The 22500-nt window shown below is 41.6% G+C and overlaps 2 protein-coding genes across 6 annotated transcripts in view; one reads left to right on the forward strand and one right to left on the reverse strand.

Annotated features, from left to right (window-relative positions):
* Positions 1 to 15936, forward strand: part of LOC307258006 (A-type potassium channel modulatory protein KCNIP2) — a gene marked incomplete at both ends in the record, with an annotated part of 149342 nt that extends 133406 nt beyond the window's left edge. For 3 of the 5 annotated variants that reach the window (XM_080037384.1, XM_080037383.1, XM_080037382.1), the window contains 7 exons: positions 1540 to 1660; positions 3308 to 3377; positions 3752 to 3822; positions 4283 to 4390; positions 5128 to 5232; positions 5460 to 5522; positions 15889 to 15936. In XM_080037384.1, coding sequence (XP_079893510.1) covers positions 1540 to 1660; positions 3308 to 3377; positions 3752 to 3822; positions 4283 to 4390; positions 5128 to 5232; positions 5460 to 5522; positions 15889 to 15936 — 586 coding nt within the window. Of the gene's footprint in view, positions 1 to 1535; positions 1661 to 3307; positions 3378 to 3751; positions 3823 to 4282; positions 4391 to 5127; positions 5233 to 5459; positions 5523 to 15888 lie in introns of all 5 variants that reach the window. The other 2 variants (XM_080037386.1, XM_080037385.1) reach the window with 1 other exon arrangement.
* Positions 15937 to 19332: 3396 nt separating this feature from the next.
* cox15 (cytochrome c oxidase assembly homolog 15 (yeast)) overlaps positions 19333 to 22500 on the reverse strand; it is a 6730-nt gene continuing 3562 nt past the window's right edge. The window contains exons 6-9 of the mRNA XM_080037223.1: positions 21846 to 21927; positions 21270 to 21424; positions 20620 to 20733; positions 19333 to 20334 (exon numbers count right to left, since the gene is read on the reverse strand). Of these exons, the coding sequence (XP_079893349.1) occupies positions 20203 to 20334; positions 20620 to 20733; positions 21270 to 21424; positions 21846 to 21927 (483 nt within the window). The 3' untranslated portion in view covers positions 19333 to 20202. The remainder of the gene's footprint in view (positions 20335 to 20619; positions 20734 to 21269; positions 21425 to 21845; positions 21928 to 22500) is intronic.

A 22500-nucleotide genomic window follows, 5' to 3' on the forward strand; every position in this document is an offset into this window, starting at 1 on the left:
TTAAATATGTTGTTTTGACATTTTGTTATTGATGAAGCGTGTTATGTTCCCATGAGTAATGTGTGTGTGTGTGTGTGTGTGTGTGGGAGTGTGTGTGTGTGTCTGTCTGTCTGTATATGTGCGTGCGCGTGTGTGTTTGTGTGTGTGTGTGTGTGTGTGCGTGTGTCTGTGTGTGTGTGTGTGTGTGTGTGTGTGGGAGTGTGTGTGTGTCTGTCTGTATGTGTGCGTGTGTGTCTGTGTGTGTGCGTGTGTGTGTGTGTGTGTGTGTGTGTGTGTGTGTGTGTGTGTGTGTGTGTGTGTGTGTATTTTTCGTCTGCCAGCGATACCTGGCTAGAGATTATTGTGAGGTCAAAACTATAGTATGTTCTATCGGTCTGATGAGTTGAAAGATATTTTTTGGAGCCATAGATGGGATGATCCCGATAAAGGTTTTTTTACTGGGAGTTTTTTCTCAGCCGAGCTAAGGGTCTAAGGGCAGGGTGTCATACTGTATGGAATGTGAAGCCCACTGAGGCAAATGTCTATTTGTGGGCTACACAAATAAAACTGGGGCGACTGTGGCTCAGTTGGTAGAGCGGGTCGGCTGATGATCAAAGGGTTGGAGGTTCGATTCCTGCCCTGCCACTTGTGTCATGGTTGTTGTGTCCTTGGGCAAGACACTTCACCCACCTTGCCTCGTGTGAATGTCGATAGTAAGCCTGCTATCGGTGTATGAATGTGTGTGAATGGTAACGTGTAAATGGGAACAGGTCTCCCTTGTAAAAGAGTCTCCGGTCTCAATGGGATTTACCTGTATAAATAAAGGTTAAAAAAAAAAAAAAAAAAATGATTAGATTTTTCATTTGATGAGGAATATCTCTTAATATTATTTGTAACGTCTTTAACAGTCCTTACTATTTTCATGTTGCAAACCGCTGCTGATTTCTCGTGTGTACTTGAGATTGAGTGTTGGGACAAGAAATACATTTAGTCAGTTAGTTGCTTTTACTGACCATGCTTTGCTTTGTGATATGAACTACTGTAGCTTGTGCTGGAACAAATAGTGTGTGGGTATTGCCTGACCTAGTCACCTCACAAAATTCGTTTTTCTTATGCGGTGCAGTTAACAAAAATAAATATCTTTAACTGGTCACCAACACGCATTAACCGGTTATTAACCATGCAAATGTAGGAGCAGATATTGCAATTAGTGACTGAAAAGGGATATTTACACACGCACATAGTGTCTCAGATTTTGGCGTTGTGATGTGGGGAAAGGGGCATTTGAGAGAAATTAAGATGATTTAATTAATTTGTTTTTAACCGTTTAACCGATAGTATTAACCGGTTATAGATCTTCTTAGCGGTTAACAGTTAACCGGTTAACCATGGACAGCCCTAATTCACATTGTTGTAAGTTGTAAGTAAAGCAGATGGATTGAGACTTTTACACTGCATGAAGATGACTTCATAACAATATACTGACCAGGCGATTGTTGCCATGGAGAGATGATAGTGATTGACAGTAACTAACGGCCGGCGTCTCCCTCACACAGACAGCATAGAAGACGACTTTGAGCTGTCCACGGTGTGCCATCGCCCGGAGAGCATGGCCAAGCTGCAGGAGCAAACCAAGTTCACCAAGACGGAGCTGCAGGTTCTATACAGGGGATTCAAGAACGTAGGTTTGGCAAAAAAAACAGAATTTATTTACATTTGATTTGATATATTTTTACCTTTATTTAACCAGGCAGGTCATTAAGAACAACTAAATGATGAATGCCAATCAACAGTACAAAACTTAAAGGTCACTTATTATGCAAAAATTCACTTTTTCAGGGGCTTTGTCAACATCTGATGTGACTATGAGAAAAAATACCCCTCTGTTTTTATCCACCTCTAGATGCCTGGTGCCATGTCCCCTTGTAACCAACCTAATTTATAACTACCTCCAACTGTGATAAGCCACCCACTCTTAAGCCGGGAACACACCGCATTGGCCGCCTGCGGCGGTTGGCTGCGTGAACGCAGGAGGCTCGCCGCTTGGTCATATTGGGCCATGTTCACCGCAGCCGCCACCGCGGCCAACCGCCGCCTCATCGTAGGCGGCGGTTGGCCGTGTGACCGCAGGAGGCTCGTCGCTTGATCATATTGGGCCATATATTCCTGACGCCGACGCCGAGATCAGACCCGTCACACTTACGGTGCAACAACAACAATAACATGGTCCAGCTGTGCCAAAAAATACAGATGTAGGTTCACTGTGTAACCAGCGGCAGTCTTGTCACAAATAACATTAAAACAGCCTGAACACGCACCCCGATCGCAAATACACACATTAACATTAACAGTAATTCAGCAACATGATTAACAGTAATTCAGCAACACTCACAATAACAACAGCAGTGTGTGCTCAGCAGCACAAATAAAGGCAGACATCAGCCTACCTGAAAGTGAAAGTGTGCCGGCTGACGGAGGACAACACCGGTGCTTCGCTGTACTATATGGAATTCCACGCGGACACTGCCGTCAAGTTTGGGTTCATATTATCCCCCGGAACAGTACACAGGCACAGCTGGGTGAGTTTCACTATGCTAACCGGCGCTACCTTGGCTAAAGTACAACCAACAGCTAAACAGATGCAAAATACACATATTTGCAGTCAATGTATTGGAAGCGCAATGTCCACACTCCACACGCCCACCTCATCTTGCAGACCACCGGGCAATCTCAACGCTGATTGGCTATCGCGGCGGCGACGCCAAAAAGATAAATAATTTCATCTTCTGCGTTCGCCGCAAATGTTGGCCGCGCTGCAAATGGCAGCGCCTTCGATTCACGCGCTTCGATGAGGCGCTGCCACGCGCCGCGGAAGCGCCGGCCGCTGGACGCCGATTCTTGGGTGGACGCGCGGCCACGCGCTAGTACATTGACTTTGTATGTAATCTCGCCGCGCGGCCAGTGTGGTGTGTTCCCGGCTTTATATACCTGAATATACTGTAACTGCCAGTTAGATTCAGGGCCAATCAGAGTTGACTGGGCGTTTTTGGAAGGCGGGGTAAAAGAGACGGGCTCTAAAACGGAGCATTTCAGACAGAGTCGGAAAAGAGGAGATTCAGCAATGGCGCTTTTTGGACACTTCATCATGGAAACAGATTCTAGTAGAAACCCAAATTACAATTCCAAACTTTAAAATTTGCATAATAATAATGTGACCCTTAACAACAAAAGTCTGGCAAGAGCTTAAATCACTGCATGGTCCAATACATATTCTGTGCTAGATGGAACTAATGACTTTTCTCAACTTTCTTCGACTTGTGTTTCCCAGGAGTGTCCGTGTGGAGTGGTGAACGAGGACAACTTTAAGAACATTTACTCCCAGTTCTTTCCACAGGGAGGTGAGTTGACCATCGTGTCCAAAATAGTCAGTGATTCTGGAGAACGCTTGTTGTCAAAATCACTTGCTGTCTAAATCAGTGAATATCTCCTCACGATCCACTACCTGTCTGTACTGTGTGCGTTGGAAAAAAATCTGGTGTTGATACACAGCCTAGGCTCTGTAAACGGGAATGTGGACAAAGGGTATGTAAACAAATGGGGCCCATCGTAGCTAGCAAGATGCCCGGGCCGTTCAGAAAATGTTGAAGAAATATTATTCCACTCGTCTCTGGTTGTATTTTAAATGATTCTTATATTTAGTTTGCTGCTTACTGTAGCTGTTCAAACTTTTTGATGGCAGACATTTTTCTCTAACTCTCTAAACCTTTTTCAGATTCTAGTATGTACGCACATTTCCTGTTTGAAGCCTTCGACACCGACAAGAACGGCTCGGTTAGTTTTGAGGTGAGTTCTATATATTCTTACATTGGCAGATACACTTTCCACGCAAACTTGCCACAACACAAATACGCTTTCCCTCACAATACCTCTTAATATACAGCTCTGGAAAAAATTAAGAGACCACTCCAAATGTTCAGGGTCTCTCGTTTTGCTATGTATAGGCATCTGTTTGAGTAGAATGAACATTTTGGTTTTATAATGTAAACTACTGACAAAAAATTTCTCCAAATTCCAATGCATTTTTTGTCATTAAGAGCATTTTAAATAAGTCATGTAGAGATGAAGATTTAAGAAGAATCCAGACTGGTCTCTTAATTTTTTTCCGGAGCTGTATGTGAATAAAGTATAGAAATAAGAAGGAATAAAAAACATATATACAGTATACAGCCATTTTTTTCCATTCTATTTTATTAGGAAAAAACAAAACATATATACATCATATTCATTGTTTCCATGTTACTAGGACTTTGTCTTTGGCCTTTCTATCATCCTACGAGGGACAATTAACGACCGGTTAAACTGGGCCTTCAACCTCTATGACCTCAACAAAGATGGCTGCATCACCAAAGAGGTAAAACACACACACACACACACACACGCACAGACGCTCGCTCGCTCACACACACACACACACACACACACACACACAGTCAAGCACACACCTACACACACACACACTCACTCACTCTAACACTCACGCACACATGTATGCACGCACGCACGCGTGACTGACTGGCTCACTCACTCACTCACTCACTCACTCACTCACTCACTCACTCACTCACTCACTCACTCACTCACTCACTCACTCACTCACTCACTCACTCACTCACTCACTCACTCACACACTTAGCTCTGAATTACTTGTTGTAATGGCTTTTTAGGGCAGGGCTGAAGCTCCTCATAATAACTTTGAGGTCATGTTCTCAGTACTTTGGGAGATTTGAACATTTTTGGCAAAGCTGTTGCTACATTTTATGGATATTGTCTGTCAGGATATTGATCACTGACGAGATTTATTTTGAAATTGAAATCTTGGCTCCAGGATGTCAAAGATTGCCTTTGGAATGTACAGTATGTCTTCATCTAACTTTAAGTTATTTTAAGGTGTAACTTAACAAACAAAATTAAACTGAACTAATGGAATATAGTAGAATATACTATATGCTAGTTTTTGCCGTTTATTTTAACTAATAAAACTCTCAGAATCATGTCAACTTTAGAGGGATTTCAACAATTTCTTCATCCTCCAATGATAATATATTTATCATGATAAAAGTTTTCCCTGTTGCCGTGTTTCGTTTGCAGGAGATGTTGGATATCATGACGTCGATCTACGACATGATGGGGAAATACACGTATCCTAACATGCAGGACGAGGCGCCCAGAGACCACGTAGAGAGCTTCTTTCAGGTACAACTCAACACTCTATACTTTATATTTACCCTTCAATGTATAGCTGTTTGGGGTGTGTGTGTGTGTGTGTGTGTGTGTGTGTGTGTGTGTGTGTGTGTGTGTGTGTGTGTGTGTGTGTGTGTGAACGTGTGAGACAATGTATGCATTACTGATAGAAACATTGAATTGTTCATATTCTTTTTTTAAATCTTTGTCGTTTTTTTTTTTTTTTTTTTTTTTTTCAGAAAATGGACCGGAATAAAGACGGCGTAGTCACCATAGAGGAATTCATCGAGTCTTGCAAAAAGGTAGCTATGCCTGCTACTGTTTGCCTGATTTCCAAGTCTGAAGTGTTGGGACTTTATTTGTATTTTGACACGAGTGGTACCAATCTTCTCTTCTTAATCTCAAAATCTTAAATCTTCTTAAAATCATAATACTGCAAAATGTCAAACTATAGTATATCATTAGGCAATCATATAAGTGACGAACAAAAGATGTTGCAGTGGTTAAGGACGCCACCTGGAGACGTGGGATGTAATCCCGGCGATGGAAACCTTAGTTTTCCCTGGTGGAGACGAGACGGTGTGGATCCTCTGGCAGCATCTGAAGTCTTCCTGCATCCACACTATTCACACTTTACTTTAGTATTACCATGTAATCACCTGGGGCCGGTTTCCCGATAACGTCATCTCTTAGCGCTACGAAGACTCCTACGAAGACTCCTACGTTATGACTTACCAAAGTTGTTTACCTCTGTAGTCGTGGTTCCCGAACCGTGTCTTAGGAGAAGCACTCCTTACGTCGTTCGTACACTGCTGAAATCGGTTGCTCCGAGTTCGATTATCCATTTCCTGCTCATTTCATGCGCAGCTGCATCTGTATGCTGTCTAATCAAATCTACCCGTGCATTTCTAGTGTAATATAAAGTCATGAATTAGTTTGTTGAATCATCATCTGTGTTTTGGAACTCTTGTTTTATAATCTAAGTATCTTTAAGAACACTAATCACGTTACTTGGTGGGTCAGTAATGAAACTGAAAGTAGATATAATATCGCCAATAGCCTATATAAATAAAAACAGACGGCCCAAACAGCGTCCAAATGAGCTAAAATCCTAAATACAATAAACAGTAACATGGCACACTTATTTTAAGGTAAGCTCTAATTGATTATTCATTCATTTTTTCGCACGTTTACATGTTTTGAGGCGGAGGATCCGACGCACTCTGCCCGGGCTCAGCTGACAGCTGAGAGCCGGTGTGGAACACAGTGCGGAGGTTCTAGTGTTAACCATGTCGAACATACTACCATAGCCTATACCAATTTAAAAAAAGATATAGAAAATATAGAAACAGCGGAGGAGATGAAGATTGTTACAGCAATTATTTCCATCATGAATGACTTGTGGCAGTTCCATGCGCAACAGGGATGTCACTCATGTCCGTTTTACGCATGGTGCTTTACAGAAGGAAATGTGGGGGTTTGTATCTCTGGCGATGCCACAGCGATCGCAGGGACTTTCACTTGTGTCATTAAACTTATAAATCTGACTGTATTTCATATCACAGGGATACAGCGATGACTGTAGCCTATTTAATAACAAACTGATAAAAACGATCCGACTGTAGGCTATAGTGTATCACGTATTGGTATTTTCATATTGACGGACATCGCATCCATTCAGTTAATGCTGATTGTCAAGTCAGTTAGATGACTAAAAAGTAGGCTACTTGTTCATATATTTTGAACACTTTGTGAATCAGAGTTAATGGCATTCTGCTAAAATATATAATAGCCTAAGCCTACTTTAAATATACGTGATATACACTAGGCTATACAGTCGGATCGTTTTTAACAGTTTGTTATTAAATACAGTCATCGCTGTGTCCGTTTGATATGAAATACAGTCTGATGTATTAGTTAAATGACACAAGTGAGAGCTGAAACATCCCTACGGTAGAGCTAAGAAGGCTCTGCGGGCGCTCCAGACCAACCTTACCAACGTATGACGTATGTTGGGAATTCATAAGGGGTAGATTTGGTCAAAGTCAAGAATATTATTAATTTTGTGGAAATTATAATATTAAGAAAAATTGTTAATTAATGATCAATTTAATTAGTCCAGCTAATCAAATTACTTATTAATACCTACGGAGCACCACCCTTTGAAAAAGGGAACTTTGAATCAAATCAGAAAAACAGTCTCATAATGTTAAAGGGATTTATCTTGAAAATGTCAAAGTTGGTTACAATGTACATTTAAGATAATGAAGGAGTGAATATTCGAGCATAAACCTTATTTACCAGCCATTAGTGAAATACAAGACACAAATATCACAGACACTGCTTCTTAAAATCAAAATGTAAGGGTTTATTTACTTAGGCAAGTTGATTAAAACGATACACATAAGTCAATAACCATGAACTAATCTAATTTAAGAAAGCAGACATAGCACAAGCAATAATAAGAACAGTTTAGATTATAAAGCCATGTATTTCTATCTATGTGCAGGTGAGTGCACGCGTGTGTGTGTGTGTGTGTGTGTGTGTGTGTGTGTGTGTGTGTGTGTGTGTGTGTGTGTGTGTGTGTGTGTGTGTGTGTGTGACAGAGGAACGTCACTTTAGAATTTAGATGAATTTAGATGGCAGACGCGAGAGTTTGACGTCACGCGAGAGCTTGAAGTGACTTTTAAGCCACGGGTAGATCAATTGCTAATAGCAATGTGGACAACTTCTAAAAGTTGAATATTCTACCTTTAATCAGTAGGGGAAGTAGCATGCAAAGCATGTATGTAACCTACTGCTTCAATCAGACACATACGAATTATAAAGGATGATGCTGGGAGACATTGGTTTTGTCTTCACGCAATCTTAACTTTAAAATTACAGAAACTCAACACTCATGTATTCCTTAAGAATACTTGAGGGGGGAATCACGAGTATCAGTGTGTTTGTGTGTGTGTGATGTGCGTAGTTAGAAAATGAGAAGGAGAGAAAACAAAAGACAGTAACCGCAGCTCTAGCGCGTAGTGAACTGTTTCCTCCAATCACACAGTGGCTGCAAATGCGCATTTGCGTATACTGAGTTGAATTGATAAAGAGGAAATAACTCACTGGCTTTAAGAGTGACAGAAACAACACATCAATACATTCCCGGTTAACGGGAGAAAAACACTGAGCGAAAAACACTTATGTAAAACACAAGTGAGTCAGAATTACTTTAAATCAGGAAATAGTGAAATAGTGAGCTCGTCAGCTCTTACGTTTACTTCAAGTTAATGAACAACATAAAATAACTATCTTAGCCCAGACAATAGCCTCACGTGAATCGCTTGGTCCAGCGATGATTGGTTGAAGGCAGCTGGAGGAGATAGGAGGAGAAAAAGGCCGCTTGCCGGGCCTTGTGCGCTGATGGAGCGCGTCTTGTGGAAGACAGGGGTGTGGAACCAGCTCAGCTGATAAGGGCAGCGTGCCACACGATGCCAAGGCAGGGAAGCAAGGGATCAGCAGCTCTTCTTGGCAATAGCGGGCTGTCTGCGGTCCGATGGGCAGCGGCAAGGAGGAGAGGAGGAAGCGGAGAACTCCCTCGGCGTCGGGCCTTGCTCTCTGCTGGCGCTGCGTCTGGGGCAGCGTAGGAACGGCCCAGATGATAGGGCGGCTTCACTTCTCGGCGGGTCCGCTGGCTGGCTCCGGTCCGTAGAACGGGCAGTGCAGGCGTCTTGATGAAGGGATCCTGCGTCTTTGCTCGCGCCTTGCGCGTGTGGGGTCGTTCTGTTTTGAGGAGAGGCTGAGGTGGCTGCTTCAGCTCTGCGAAGAGGTTTTCTGTAGGAAAACTCTCTCGAATCCGGGAAAACAGAAGAAGATGTTCCAAGCAGTCCATCAATTCGTCCAGCGAGTATGAAGACTGAGACTTGGAGTTGCTTAACCCTAGGCCTCAGGCTTAAGCATGTTGTACCTTCTATCACGGCTGGAAGCCGGAGGCGAATGGCAAAGATGAGAGGATTGCATCCTGTATTAAAACAGTCCAAATGCATTCTCATCCAATCAGAAGTTAGTTTGTCTAATCAGCAAGCAGTGTTTACATTCAAACCAGCCAATAAGATGCTTTTCCTTCCTTAGGAAAAGACAGCTTTGAAGCTTGTCTCACAGTTGAGATAAGGTAGACACAGCAGGGTGCCTGGTTTCAACTTATAGTCACTTCAAACAGAGTTTCATCCTGTCCCAAAGGTCTGGTTGGATTAACCAACCTCCTAGAATGGACTATCCCATCTTAAATTAGTTTATGACCTCCACAGGGGTCTGGGATGGTTGACTCTACAGAGAAACTTATGTAAACATGCGTTAGACTTTAGTCTCTTGGAATGCACTGTGGCATCAGTCTTAACCCATTACAACATTTCAAATGAGACACTCTGTGTAGGCACAACAGTCCCCCTGTTGTCCTGAAGGGTGCGTTGTCGGATGCAGTCTTCATGACAACCATAGGGCCGAACAGTTCATGCTGTAAAAGTCCAGAGCGACAGGTTAAAAAGTTCAGATTTCAACAGGTTCTAAAAGTTCAAAGGCATTGTGTCTGGGCAGACTGTAAGGCTTCTTTGTCTGGGCTGACTGTAATTAGCTGGCTAGTTACATTCATCAAACACAATTACTGCTTAAACCGTTGGTTGATTCTGACTTAAACCTTAAAATCATACATTTGAAATACAAAAGAAAAGGGAAAAGGAAAGAGACAGGAAACACTCTAACCGAAAGAAGAGAAGGGTGGATAGAGGTTATTAGCTTGCTTTAATTAGGATTAAAGCTAGCCAATAAAGTGTGCATCACTGTGGTGATGAGTGGTGGTGTTTTAGTGTGAATGTGTGTTTTCCCTTTCTAAAACTAAACATTCAATAACACTTGAGTCTATAAGACTACTCTGCCTTTCTACAGTCGATAGGTTGTGGATGAGACCCACTTCTTAGGGTTCAGAGATTTAGAAATTGCATTTAGCATTGCCAAGACTAAATGCCAGCTGTACCTGAGAAGTTGCACAAAGTGTTTACAGCAGGCTATAGGATTTTGTGAGTAGACCAAGTGAGACTGGGTAGGCTGGAATTATTTCACAGCTCTGGTGGTTACTTGAGTAAAGCTAACCTCTCTGATAAGGTCACGCATTAAATCCTGAACTACTGACACATCAGTCAATCTTCCTTTACTACCGAACTGAGTCTGTAAAGCATGCAAAGTGTATTCCTGTAATACTACTGAACTGCGTACTTCCTATCTTCGAGTGGAGGCTGCGCCCCCTTCTCCTGGAAGTGAGAAAGGTTGGTACGCGGGTGACTGTAGAAGGGTTATGCATTGGGCTGCCTCGTAGGCAATCACAATACATAAGTGTCCAGACTGATAGGAAAGTTGGAATAGCAGAATCACCGTTTGAAAGGTGATGTTCAGGTTGCAGATTTCAGTCTGCCGTGGTTTGCAGAGGGATAGCGATGTTCTGGCAGCCTTTGTGAAGGTGCTGGGGAACATCAAGCTCTTCCCTGGCCAAGGGTCAATGGGGTTGAGGGTGGTTACACCCCCTCCTACCATTGCTGGTTTGAATCTGCAACAAGCGTTTCCATGGTGCACAAGGTCAACCAGGAAAACAAGAAAGGAAGCAGAAGGTAGGTGGTGGGATTTACAGAGGGCTCTGTGGGCCCCCCTCCCCATGCTACCTAGCGTACCTTAGTGGTAAAAGGATGAGACAACCGTTCTAGTCATGACGAGTCAGTATATGAATCTGCTTTATTAGGGTCAAAGTGTTTTGTGACACCTACAAGTGATTCTAACTGACGTTGCCTCAGATCTGGTTCTTCAAAGTAGACATGGGCCCATGTCCGCCTGAAGTAACTCAGGTTACCATGGCAGAGTGTCATTTCTTATCTGTTACAGTGAAGAAAAAGACAAGTCCAAGTGTTGCGAGATATAAGACGTGTACTGCTCGCAGTTTAAAGTGGCCTTCAAGCCATTTGAGCCACTTGGGGCTCAAAGTGTCCACCCCCTGAAGGGGTGAAGAAGATGACACGTCAAAAGGAAAAGCAGAGTCCAGGCAGCTAGAAAAGGGTGCACTGCCCAAGGTTTGGTCACATGAATAAGCAGGAATTACTTGCTGGCTAGGAAGGGTGCACTCTGGGAGGCACCTAGCTAAAAAGACAGATCTTTAATCTCAAACAGATCAGCTGAGCTCTCTCCAAGCGGGGCTCTATTAAGCATACCTGGTAAAGCATCAGTTTAAGATAAGAGGTTCTGAGTTCACAACCCTGCTCAATCTCAACCAGATCAGCTGAGCTCTCTTCAGAAAGGGGGGGTGAGAGTGCTCGGGGGAGGATCTGGTGCATGAGAGGAGGCGGTGTGGTGTGAATTTACAGCAAGTATGTCTGTGACTGGTTAAACCTGACGTTGGGCATGTTCTTCATGTAAATGGGAGAGCACCAGGGCTTCTGTTTACAGACTGGCACTGCTTTGCTGCACAGCCTGAATAATGTTAGTTAGCTGCTGGTGGAGGAGAAGAATTCAACCAAGCACATCCCAGGCGGAGCTTGGTCTCTGCCTAGACGGCTGGTTAACATGGGCCACTAACTCTTCTAGTTTCTCCTCACAAGTACTAGCGTCATAGCTATTTAGGTGGCAAAATCCCTCAGAATAGAGGGGGATGAGACCAGCGACCACCCCCTGACGGGCTGTGTCGACTGACTCAATGGGAGCTTCCACTCCAAGCTCACATAGGTTATGGCTACTCATTTTGCTGGCCTAGCAGAGCAGCCCCTAGTGACTTATCACTTAACATGATGCAATCTGTCAAATTGAAAGGAAGAGCAGGTGAGAATTCAACCTGTAATGTGACCGTGGTCCTTATCACCCGAGGTGATAGAGCAGTTCAATAAAATTTGACCGGATTCACAGGTGACCGGTTCACCATGTGATATAGCACTTAGCTCTTGCTACTTAATAAATGGCGAATCTGTTAAAACACTGACTATATAGCGCAGGCTTTCCCATGCGGCTTACAAGCTCAGATGCACACAACAGGCATTCGACAGGTGACTAGCTTCACCTTGTGAGAATAGCGTTTAGCTCTTACTACTAAAAGTGGTGCATCTGTTTAAAAACTGACACAAATTGCACAGGACTTCACCCTGTGGCTTACAAGCTCAAATGTCAAACTACTCCTTTATACATACAGCTAATCCTTGTCAGGGTGGATAGTGAAGTATACTTGGTGAGTAGTTCTGTGTTTTGAAAGCAGTCTTAGTTCAATCAATCTCAAATAATCCCTGCTAACTACTAGCATCCACTGAGGCAATTCTCAAACTACAACTGTATATATGCTTGGCAGAATTTTTTAAGAATTAAATTAAATTTGGAAAAACATTTAAAGAATAATTTTCCCCAATTAATTAAATGTTATCTATTGGAGAACAAAAATTAAATTTGGACAAAAATAAATATACTCCTTTTCAAATCAATTTACCTTAATAGATCTGGAAATTTAAAACAAAATTAACTTTGAAAAAAAAACATTAAAATATTTTTTTATTTCAAATTAATTGAATTCAATTAATCTAGAAAAGTTGAAAAACTGAATTTGGAATGAATACAATTATTCTATTTCAAATCAACTCTATTGCATAACTCCAAACCTAAAAACGAATGTAATTTGGAAAAAATAAAATTAATACATTTCTCAAAATGATTCAATTTCTTTTGATCAGGATTATTGTGCATTAACATCACACTAATGCTGGTATCTGAAGGCCTTCACACGGGGGCAACAAATGTTGGGAATTCATAAGGGGTAGATTTGGTCAAAGTCAAGAATATTATTAATTTTGTGGAAATTATAATATTAAGAAAAATTGTTAATTAATGATCAATTTAATTAGTCCAGCTAATCAAATTACTTATTAATACCTACGGAGCACCACCCTTTGAAAAAGGGAACTTTGAATCAAATCAGAAAAACAGTCTCATAATGTTAAAGGGATTTATCTTGAAAATGTCAAAGTTGGTTACAATGTACATTTAAGATAATGAAGGAGTGAATATTCGAGCATAAACCTTATTTACCAGCCATTAGTGAAATACAAGACACAAATATCACAGACACTGCTTCTTAAAATCAAAATGTAAGGGTTTATTTACTTAGGCAAGTTGATTAAAACGATACACATAAGTCAATAACCATGAACTAATCTAATTTAAGAAAGCAGACATAGCACAAGCAATAATAAGAACAGTTTAGATTATAAAGCCATGTATTTCTATCTATGTGCAGGTGAGTGCACGCGTGTGTGTGTGTGTGTGTGTGTGTGTGTGTGTGTGTGTGTGTGTGTGTGTGTGTGTGTGTGTGTGTGTGTGTGTGTGACAGAGGAACGTCACTTTAGAATTTAGATGAATTTAGATGGCAGACGCGAGAGTTTGACGTCACGCGAGAGCTTGAAGTGACTTTTAAGCCACGGGTAGATCAATTGCTAATAGCAATGTGGACAACTTCTAAAAGTTGAATATTCTACCTTTAATCAGTAGGGGAAGTAGCATGCAAAGCATGTATGTAACCTACTGCTTCAATCAGACACATACGAATTATAAAGGATGATGCTGGGAGACATTGGTTTTGTCTTCACGCAATCTTAACTTTAAAATTACAGAAACTCAACACTCATGTATTCCTTAAGAATACTTGAGGGGGGAATCACGAGTATCAGTGTGTTTGTGTGTGTGTGATGTGCGTAGTTAGAAAATGAGAAGGAGAGAAAACAAAAGACAGTAACCGCAGCTCTAGCGCGTAGTGAACTGTTTCCTCCAATCACACAGTGGCTGCAAATGCGCATTTGCGTATACTGAGTTGAATTGATAAAGAGGAAATAACTCACTGGCTTTAAGAGTGACAGAAACAACACATCAATACATTCCCGGTTAACGGGAGAAAAACACTGAGCGAAAAACACTTATGTAAAACACAAGTGAGTCAGAATTACTTTAAATCAGGAAATAGTGAAATAGTGAGCTCGTCAGCTCTTACGTTTACTTCAAGTTAATGAACAACATAAAATAACTATCTTAGCCCAGACAATAGCCTCACGTGAATCGCTTGGTCCAGCGATGATTGGTTGAAGGCAGCTGGAGGAGATAGGAGGAGAAAAAGGCCGCTTGCCGGGCCTTGTGCGCTGATGGAGCGCGTCTTGTGGAAGACAGGGGTGTGGAACCAGCTCAGCTGATAAGGGCAGCGTGCCACACGATGCCAAGGCAGGGAAGCAAGGGATCAGCAGCTCTTCTTGGCAATAGCGGGCTGTCTGCGGTCCGATGGGCAGCGGCAAGGAGGAGAGGAGGAAGCGGAGAACTCCCTCGGCGTCGGGCCTTGCTCTCTGCTGGCGCTGCGTCTGGGGCAGCGTAGGAACGGCCCAGATGATAGGGCGGCTTCACTTCTCGGCGGGTCCGCTGGCTGGCTCCGGTCCGTAGAACGGGCAGTGCAGGCGTCTTGATGAAGGGATCCTGCGTCTTTGCTCGCGCCTTGCGCGTGTGGGGGTCCTGTTTTGAGGAGAGGCTGAGGTGGCTGCTTCAGCTCTGCGAAGAGGTTTTCTGTAGGAAAACTCTCTCGAATCCGGGAAAACAGAAGAAGATGTTCCAAGCAGTCCATCAATTCGTCCAGCGAGTATGAAGACTGAGACTTGGAGTTGCTTAACCCTAGGCCTCAGGCTTAAGCATGTTGTACCTTCTATCACGGCTGGAAGCCGGAGGCGAATGGCAAAGATGAGAGGATTGCATCCTGTATTAAAACAGTCCAAATGCATTCTCATCCAATCAGAAGTTAGTTTGTCTAATCAGCAAGCAGTGTTTACATTCAAACCAGCCAATAAGATGCTTTTCCTTCCTTAGGAAAAGACAGCTTTGAAGCTTGTCTCACAGTTGAGATAAGGTAGACACAGCAGGGTGCCTGGTTTCAACTTATAGTCACTTCAAACAGAGTTTCATCCTGTCCCAAAGGTCTGGTTGGATTAACCAACCTCCTAGAATGGACTATCCCATCTTAAATTAGTTTATGACCTCCACAGGGGTCTGGGATGGTTGACTCTACAGAGAAACTTATGTAAACATGCGTTAGACTTTAGTCTCTTGGAATGCACTGTGGCATCAGTCTTAACCCATTACAACATTTCAAATGAGACACTCTGTGTAGGCACAACACGTACGAAAGAGATTCGTAGCAAAGAAGGTTTCGGGAAACAGGCGAAACGTTAAGTAGGAACTCTACGTAGGGGTTACGAATGACGTAGCGTTAAGAAGGCTCCAAGAAGGCTTTGGGAAACCGGCCCCAGGTCAATGATCAAATTCCTTCGTGATTTTTCTCTACTTATGACATCTATTGCAGCATGTCCGTCCTGGGAGAGGGATCCCTTACTCTGTCGACTCTCCCTGAGATTTCTTACATTTTTTTTTATTCCCGGTAAAGGGTTTTTACTGGGAGTTTTTAATCAGCCGAGCTAAGGGTGTAAGGGCAGGGTGTCATATTGTATCATATTGTATGAAATGTAAAGACCACTGAGACAAATGTGTTTGTGATTTTGGGCTATACAAATAAAAGTGATTTGATTTGAGTGACACATACAGTCTATATTAATGACAGAGCCTCTTTATCTTCTCTGCCTACAGGACGACAACATAATGCAGTCCATGCAGCTGTTTGACAACGTCATCTAAAGAATCTGGACCGGTGTGTGTGTGTGTGTGTGTGTGTGTGTGTGTGTGTGTGTGTGTGTGTGTGTGTGAGACAATTTGAGATTGAAAGAGTTTTGCGAGTGTATTAGTGTGTGTGTGTGTGTGTGTGTGTGTGGCGCCATTTTCTGACCTGCAAGCCGCCCTGTGCTTGCGTGTGTCTACTAGTCAAAAAGCTGTGAGTTCCGAGGGCACCGATTGGCTCTCTCCCACTTCCTGGATACGCAGTGGCATTTTCTCTCCTAGCAACAGCGGTGTCCCAACAGTTTCCCCGACTACCACCTCACCTCATCATGGAACCTTAGTGTTACCCCCGACAACAGAGACACAGAGAAATAAGACAAAGACAAGACAGTTCACAGACACTGGCACACTCAAGACCCAACCACCATCCCTGCGTTCCGAATCGCATCCTATTTGGGGCGATCCTGACCCATAATCCAGTGCGAACCTGAAGTGACGTCACATCAACGGAGCCTCCATATGAAAACAAACCGGGGATGCGAAGGATATAAAAGCAAGAGGCAAGATCAAGGCGCGATGTTATGATGAAATAAATAAGTAAAAGTATGGCCCAATAGTATGCCTGTACTGCATCCTTACTAGATTATATTTATTGTCGGATGTAGTATGTAGAATAGAAAAAAGAAAGAGTATGAGATTCGGAACGCAGGGCAAGTTTATTTATTACTAGAACTGCTGATGGAGGAACTATGGAAGCCTGGAATGGCCAATACACTTTGTTCTAAAATCTCTTTTAGAACTGGATTTTGCGAGTCTGACCCTGCCTCAAGTATGTGGGTATCACCTCCTAATGGGATGCTACAGCTATCAAGCTCTGGCCATAAGAATACACATGAGACTACTGACATCTAGTGGAGGGGAGAGAGAAAGACACTTTGGGAAGAAATGGCTGAAATCCCGTTTTATGGAGGTTCAAATATGTTGTTTTTTTCGACGAGGAAGTTAAATTGATTTCAATATCGCATGATGATGTCACTAATATCCAATTATGTATTAACTTACAGAGATACTCCAAAGTCTGCTTAGCTGTCTGTCTGTCTGTCTGTCTGTGTGTCTGTCTGTCTGTCTGTCTGTCTGCTGTTCCTAGTCATTCACAGGTGCCTCACCCTTTGTGTACATGTGTGTGTGCATGTGAAACAACAGAGAAACATGACATCCATCTTAAATATGTAAGACTCTACAGATGGAATCCGGTTGAATAATTCCCGGACTTCCAAACTATTGCAGTCCAACTGTAGGTGTCTATTGGCCTGGCATTCCCAGACCTGCCACTAGGCGCTGGCAAATTAAATTGGCTGCACCGCTATGGTTCAAGATATCAGGGTCTGGATTTCCAGGCTAGGCGTCTATTGTAGGCCTATTGCCTAGAATTTCCAATGGTTCGATTCAAGGGAGTACAACTTGGCGATGGCACTATGTTTGACGAAATATCCTAGTTTTCCTCAACACTGTTGTACTATTATATCAATTGACATTTAAAGGAGAATTCATTAGATTACCGATTGGATTTGGGAATTTCTTGTAATCGAAAAAATGTCATGTGGTCGTAGCAGGTTCTACCACTTTGAAAAATAACTCTCCAAAACCCTTTGTTACGTTAAATTAGGCACATTCAATTTCAACGAGGCATTGTGTGTGTGTGTGTGTGTGTGTGTGTGTGTGTGTGTGTGTGTGTGTGTGTGTGTGTGTGCGTGCGTGCGTGCGTGCGTGCGTGCGTGCGTGTGTGTGCGTACTGTTGAGTGAGATAGACATGGTTTAATAACATTGTTTTTTTACGCCCTACCATTCCCTATCTTCCCTCTATCTGTAACACCAAAGAGAAGATATACATTTTAGAGGTATAATATATTATAAAGCCACTCTAAGCTAAGACAGACCTGTTAAGCCCATCTGTAGTAGAGCAGATACGTGCTACAATCTTTCTGTGTGTGATACAAGCGTGAACATTGGCATGAGCAGACTCCATGGGTCACTGGACAAGAAAATTGTCCGAGACAATGAAATGAAATGAAAAAAAAATAAATAATAATAATGAAAAAACACAATACATTTCTATGAGACATTTTCAAATTCGCAATTTCAAATGTCTCAATGTGACAATTTTCTTGTCAAGTGACCCGGGGAGACTGCTCATGCCAATTTTCACGCTTGTATCATCAACTGAAACTAATATCGGTGAAGAGAGAGAGAGAGGAGGGGGGGGGGGGGTTGTAGTGAGTAAGGCAAGGGACAATCAGAGATATAAGGGTGTCATTTTTGCATTGCAACCTGTTCAAATTGATGTGTAGCTTTCTTTTCTGAACCCGCAAATTAGACTCTGGAAAATATTATTTTTGGTGAATTTACAACCCATTATTGGGTTTGCTTCTATTCAAACTAGAATGACTCTTAAAAGTTGACAAGGCAGTTGACAAGGCAGTTGACGTGTGAGTAAAGGTGCTACGAGGAACTTTTAAACATTTCTGAAAGTCTAATTTTTCCTCTGATGATTATAAATGACATGTAACAGCAAAACGAGACCATCAGTGCAAGGAATGCTGTCTTTATATAGTTTTTCTTAATGCCTTTGTCATGGGTATACGCTCACCCAGGAACAACAGCTGGTGTAGTAAAAACACTACCGCTTTTTGTCCAAAGGGGGTGCAAGAGTTAACACAAACTTAAAAGTTCCTCGGAGCGCCTTTTAAAATAAGCTGTAGTGTCTTATATGGCAGAGAAAGTTGAGAAGCAACTCCCATTGTATTATTTATTCAGTGAAAAGTGGTTTTGGTAGTCAGGCATTCTTCATCAGGCATCTATATAAATGCAAAGTGAAAAACATGGAAAAGCAATAATGTTATCTACCACGTACCTAGTAGCACCCTTTCAACTTATCCAAGGCCTTGTTCTTATAGTACAGTGTAGGCTATAAGTAAGGGTGCACACAAGCAATTATGAAAAATATGCATCTCGAACCCCTGCCATCTGTTTTGTTAGGCCTATATATTTTCGTTCAGGCATATTTATTTATTTATTTTATCGACAAAAGTGATTATTTTTTTGCTCTGATTGTTCCTTGCCCAAACAGTCTTTTACTTCCATTCCGGAACCACAAGTAAAACACCTGTCTGTCTGTCTGTCTCTCTGTCTGTCTGAACCCGCATGAACTGTGTTCTAGAACAATGAAAAAAAAAAAAAAAAAACTTACTAACCCGTTGTACGTACTACTGACTGTCTAGTCTAGCGAGCCTCAAGTCGACCGGTTGCATTACGTATTCAAAAATGTGTATATTTTGTACAAAGACAATAAAATAAAAATCACAGTTACTATGCAAAAAAAAATAAATACAAAATGGACTCTGGAGTTTGAATTTTTGAAAGTCAAGACATTATATTTTCTTTATTAAAATAAGACGGAAGATACAGTACAAAGCAACATTCCAAGATCCCAACATTCTGTACCTTCAGAATTCATCCTCAAATGGTTCATAATTTATAACTCAAAAATGTACATCTTTATACATATAATCCCAACAGCAGCCACTTCTGATTCAACTAACAGGCAGAGTGTGACAAGGCAACAGGTTAGCAACCAATCCTTAACATGTTGATAAAAAAAATTCATTATTTTCAGTCAAGTTGAAAATGTAATGAAAAAAAAAGCCTTATTTTCAGTCTACTTATATTATTATATTCCTGCAGAATTGTAACTTTCTGCCAATCAAATTAGCACCATTGATTTGAAAGCCTGTTGCTATGTGATGGAAGCTGCATAGAAACTGAACATTAGCTTGTTTGTACTTCTGCATTTTTTTTTATTCCTTGACAAACACTTCAAAACAAATGGTTGTAGTTATTGGACTAACAATATTAAAAGGTGCAGTCAGTGATTTTGGAGAACGTATCCTCACGATAGACTTATTTTCAGCACACACACAGTTCAGAAAGGTAGCGGATATGGATTATGAGATTATATATTTTGACAAAAAGGTATTTTTGACTCCACCTTTAATATACCACTTCAATAACAGTCTGTTGAAACAATGAATTGGTTCCACACATGAGTATAATTTTGCAGCACCACATATTTCAACATTATGCATAAAAGTCTAGTGTTAAATGAATTATATTTCAGTTTTTTCACTTTTTGTCGTTGAATGCCTTGTTCACAATGACACTCGCTGACTCCTAGAGGCTTGAAGTAGTGGCTTGTAGGGATTTGGTTGTGTCCACATTGTAGATATGTTTTTACTTGGGCATCTTGCGTAGCTCAGCCAGGACCCAGATGGCCAGAGAGAGCAGCACCACAGAGCCGGACTGGTGAGTGGCCGCCAGGGGAGTGGGGACGTACAGTAACAAGGTGCTGATACCAAGAGCAACCTGGGGACATGAGCAAAGACACATGTAAGATACACTGAAGAGACATACACTGAGTTATACAGCTCCGGAAAAAATGAAGAGACCAGTCTAGATTTTCCTTAAATCTTCATCTCAACATAACATTGAAAATGCTCTTTAACTTTTTGGAAATGGATGTCTGTCCTGTGTCCCTTTCTCTTCCCTTTTTTGACAATGACATAGTGTTCAGACCTTATTAAATCTTTTAGCTAAAATATTCTATAAAAACATTATAATAACATGTGTCTGAGCGGACCGATAGCTTACCTGTCCGTAGGCGGCTGCAGTGAGGAGGCTGATAGCGATCTTAGCTCTCCTGGGAAGCACCATCCTCCGTGAGAACATATACAGGCCTGTGATCGCTGTCAGGGAGGAGATCGCCTGGGGGAAAAATAGGAAAATAAATAAATAATACATTATAGTTAAAGACCATCAACAACTTACTGCTGCCTCTCAATTTACTGAATGGGACAGAAGAAATGTTCAAATAATGTTTTATTTAAAGTCGCTATGAGGAGCTTTCAGTTTTTGTTGATTCTAGCGATTCCTTTGGACAAAACCGGAAGTGTTTTTAGGAAGTGAGTGAAAGAGGATGCATGGCCATGAGGTAATGTATTTATATGTGACTGTACCAGATTATTAATGGTAATATGACCACGGTGAAGCAATGTTCACTTTGATTAAGTAGCGTTCATGAACACAGGATTTTCTGTTCTGTCTGTAAATTGTTTGGTCAAATAATATCTATATATATAAAAAAAGCGTTGTTTTTCACTGATGGTCTCGTTTGCTGTTACAGGCCATGTGTGATCATCAGAAGAAAAATGAGACTGTTTCATAAACATTTAAAAGTTCCTTGTAGGCGTTTTGAAGTAAAAGCTTATTTAGGTATTTGTTTGGATATATTTTTCACATACCAATATCCTGTGGTCAAACTGCACGGTCGTTGGATTCTCAAAGAAGTTCTTGAGAGTTGGAGAGAAGGCGAGCAGATCATCAGGGATCCATCTCTCTCCCATCTTAGGGAAAGAGTTATACACCAGCCCAGCGTCCAGACCTGCTACGAAGGCTCCTAAGGAAAAGATTAGGTAAAATGGTGAACAATAACATCTTACATTATCCCCTCCCCCTTGCCTCTCTGAATACTTTATTTATTTATTTTTATTTCACCTTTATTTATACAGTAAAGTCATTTATAACAAGTTCTTATTTACAATGCCGGCCTGAATGTGGCTGAAATATGCCCTGCTTGGCCTCAAATATTTCCCCCAGAAAGATTTTTAGGCATGGTGGCAAAAGTGCAGCACGATTCGTTGAAAAGCGGGTCCAGCCTGGAATACAATGGTATAACCTACAAACCTGAATATGAAAACTGTAGCCAAGGATCTATTTGCATCACCAGAGAGGCTAAAAAACTAAACGCACTCCAACCAGTAAAGGTCCCAATATAGAAAAAACATTTGCCCACTTAAGTTCACAACAACAATTCAAACCTGAAAGAGCCGTGAGGAAGACGAGGCCGCCGGTTCCCTTGGCAAACCTCCGTAGCTGCAGGAGACGGCTGGTTTCTGTCAACTGTAAAAGAGTGCACACACAAACAGTTAAAGCTGTATTACTATAAAAGGTGCATTATGCTGTTTCAAGGGAGGGGATTATAAAACATATTCACTCTACATGTGGTTGTTAGTATTGAACAATTCTATCATCATACATCAAAACTAAATTATTTTGAAGATTCAGGAACCATACATAAGACTAGAATATATCGTAAACCAAACTGTGGGCCCTGCTGCTGTAAACAACAACAACAACAGTGAAACAGTAACTTTTCAGGAAGCTGTCTAACTTCAAACAGCGTTCCAGGGATCACATGTTCCTGTGAGGAAAGTTTGTTTAATTCAATTATGAGAATATAATATAATTTTAGAAAATGTTGTACAGTGCACCTTTAAGTACGGTGGATATACATTATAATGTGTTACTGGCATTTATGTGTTAAAGTGTCTGCCTGCCTGTGTACCTTGTGTGCGGGCCTGAGCAGAGTGAGCCCGGTCCAAAGGCTTTGTCTCTTTATCAGCTTGTTGTGTATTTGTCGTATTTGCATTGTATATTGTGTTTGTATTGTTCTTTTTTTTTTCTCTGACACAA

Source organism: Ammodytes marinus (assembly GCF_949987685.1).
Source record: "Ammodytes marinus genome assembly, chromosome: 11".
Classification (NCBI taxonomy): domain Eukaryota; kingdom Metazoa; phylum Chordata; class Actinopteri; order Uranoscopiformes; family Ammodytidae; genus Ammodytes; species Ammodytes marinus.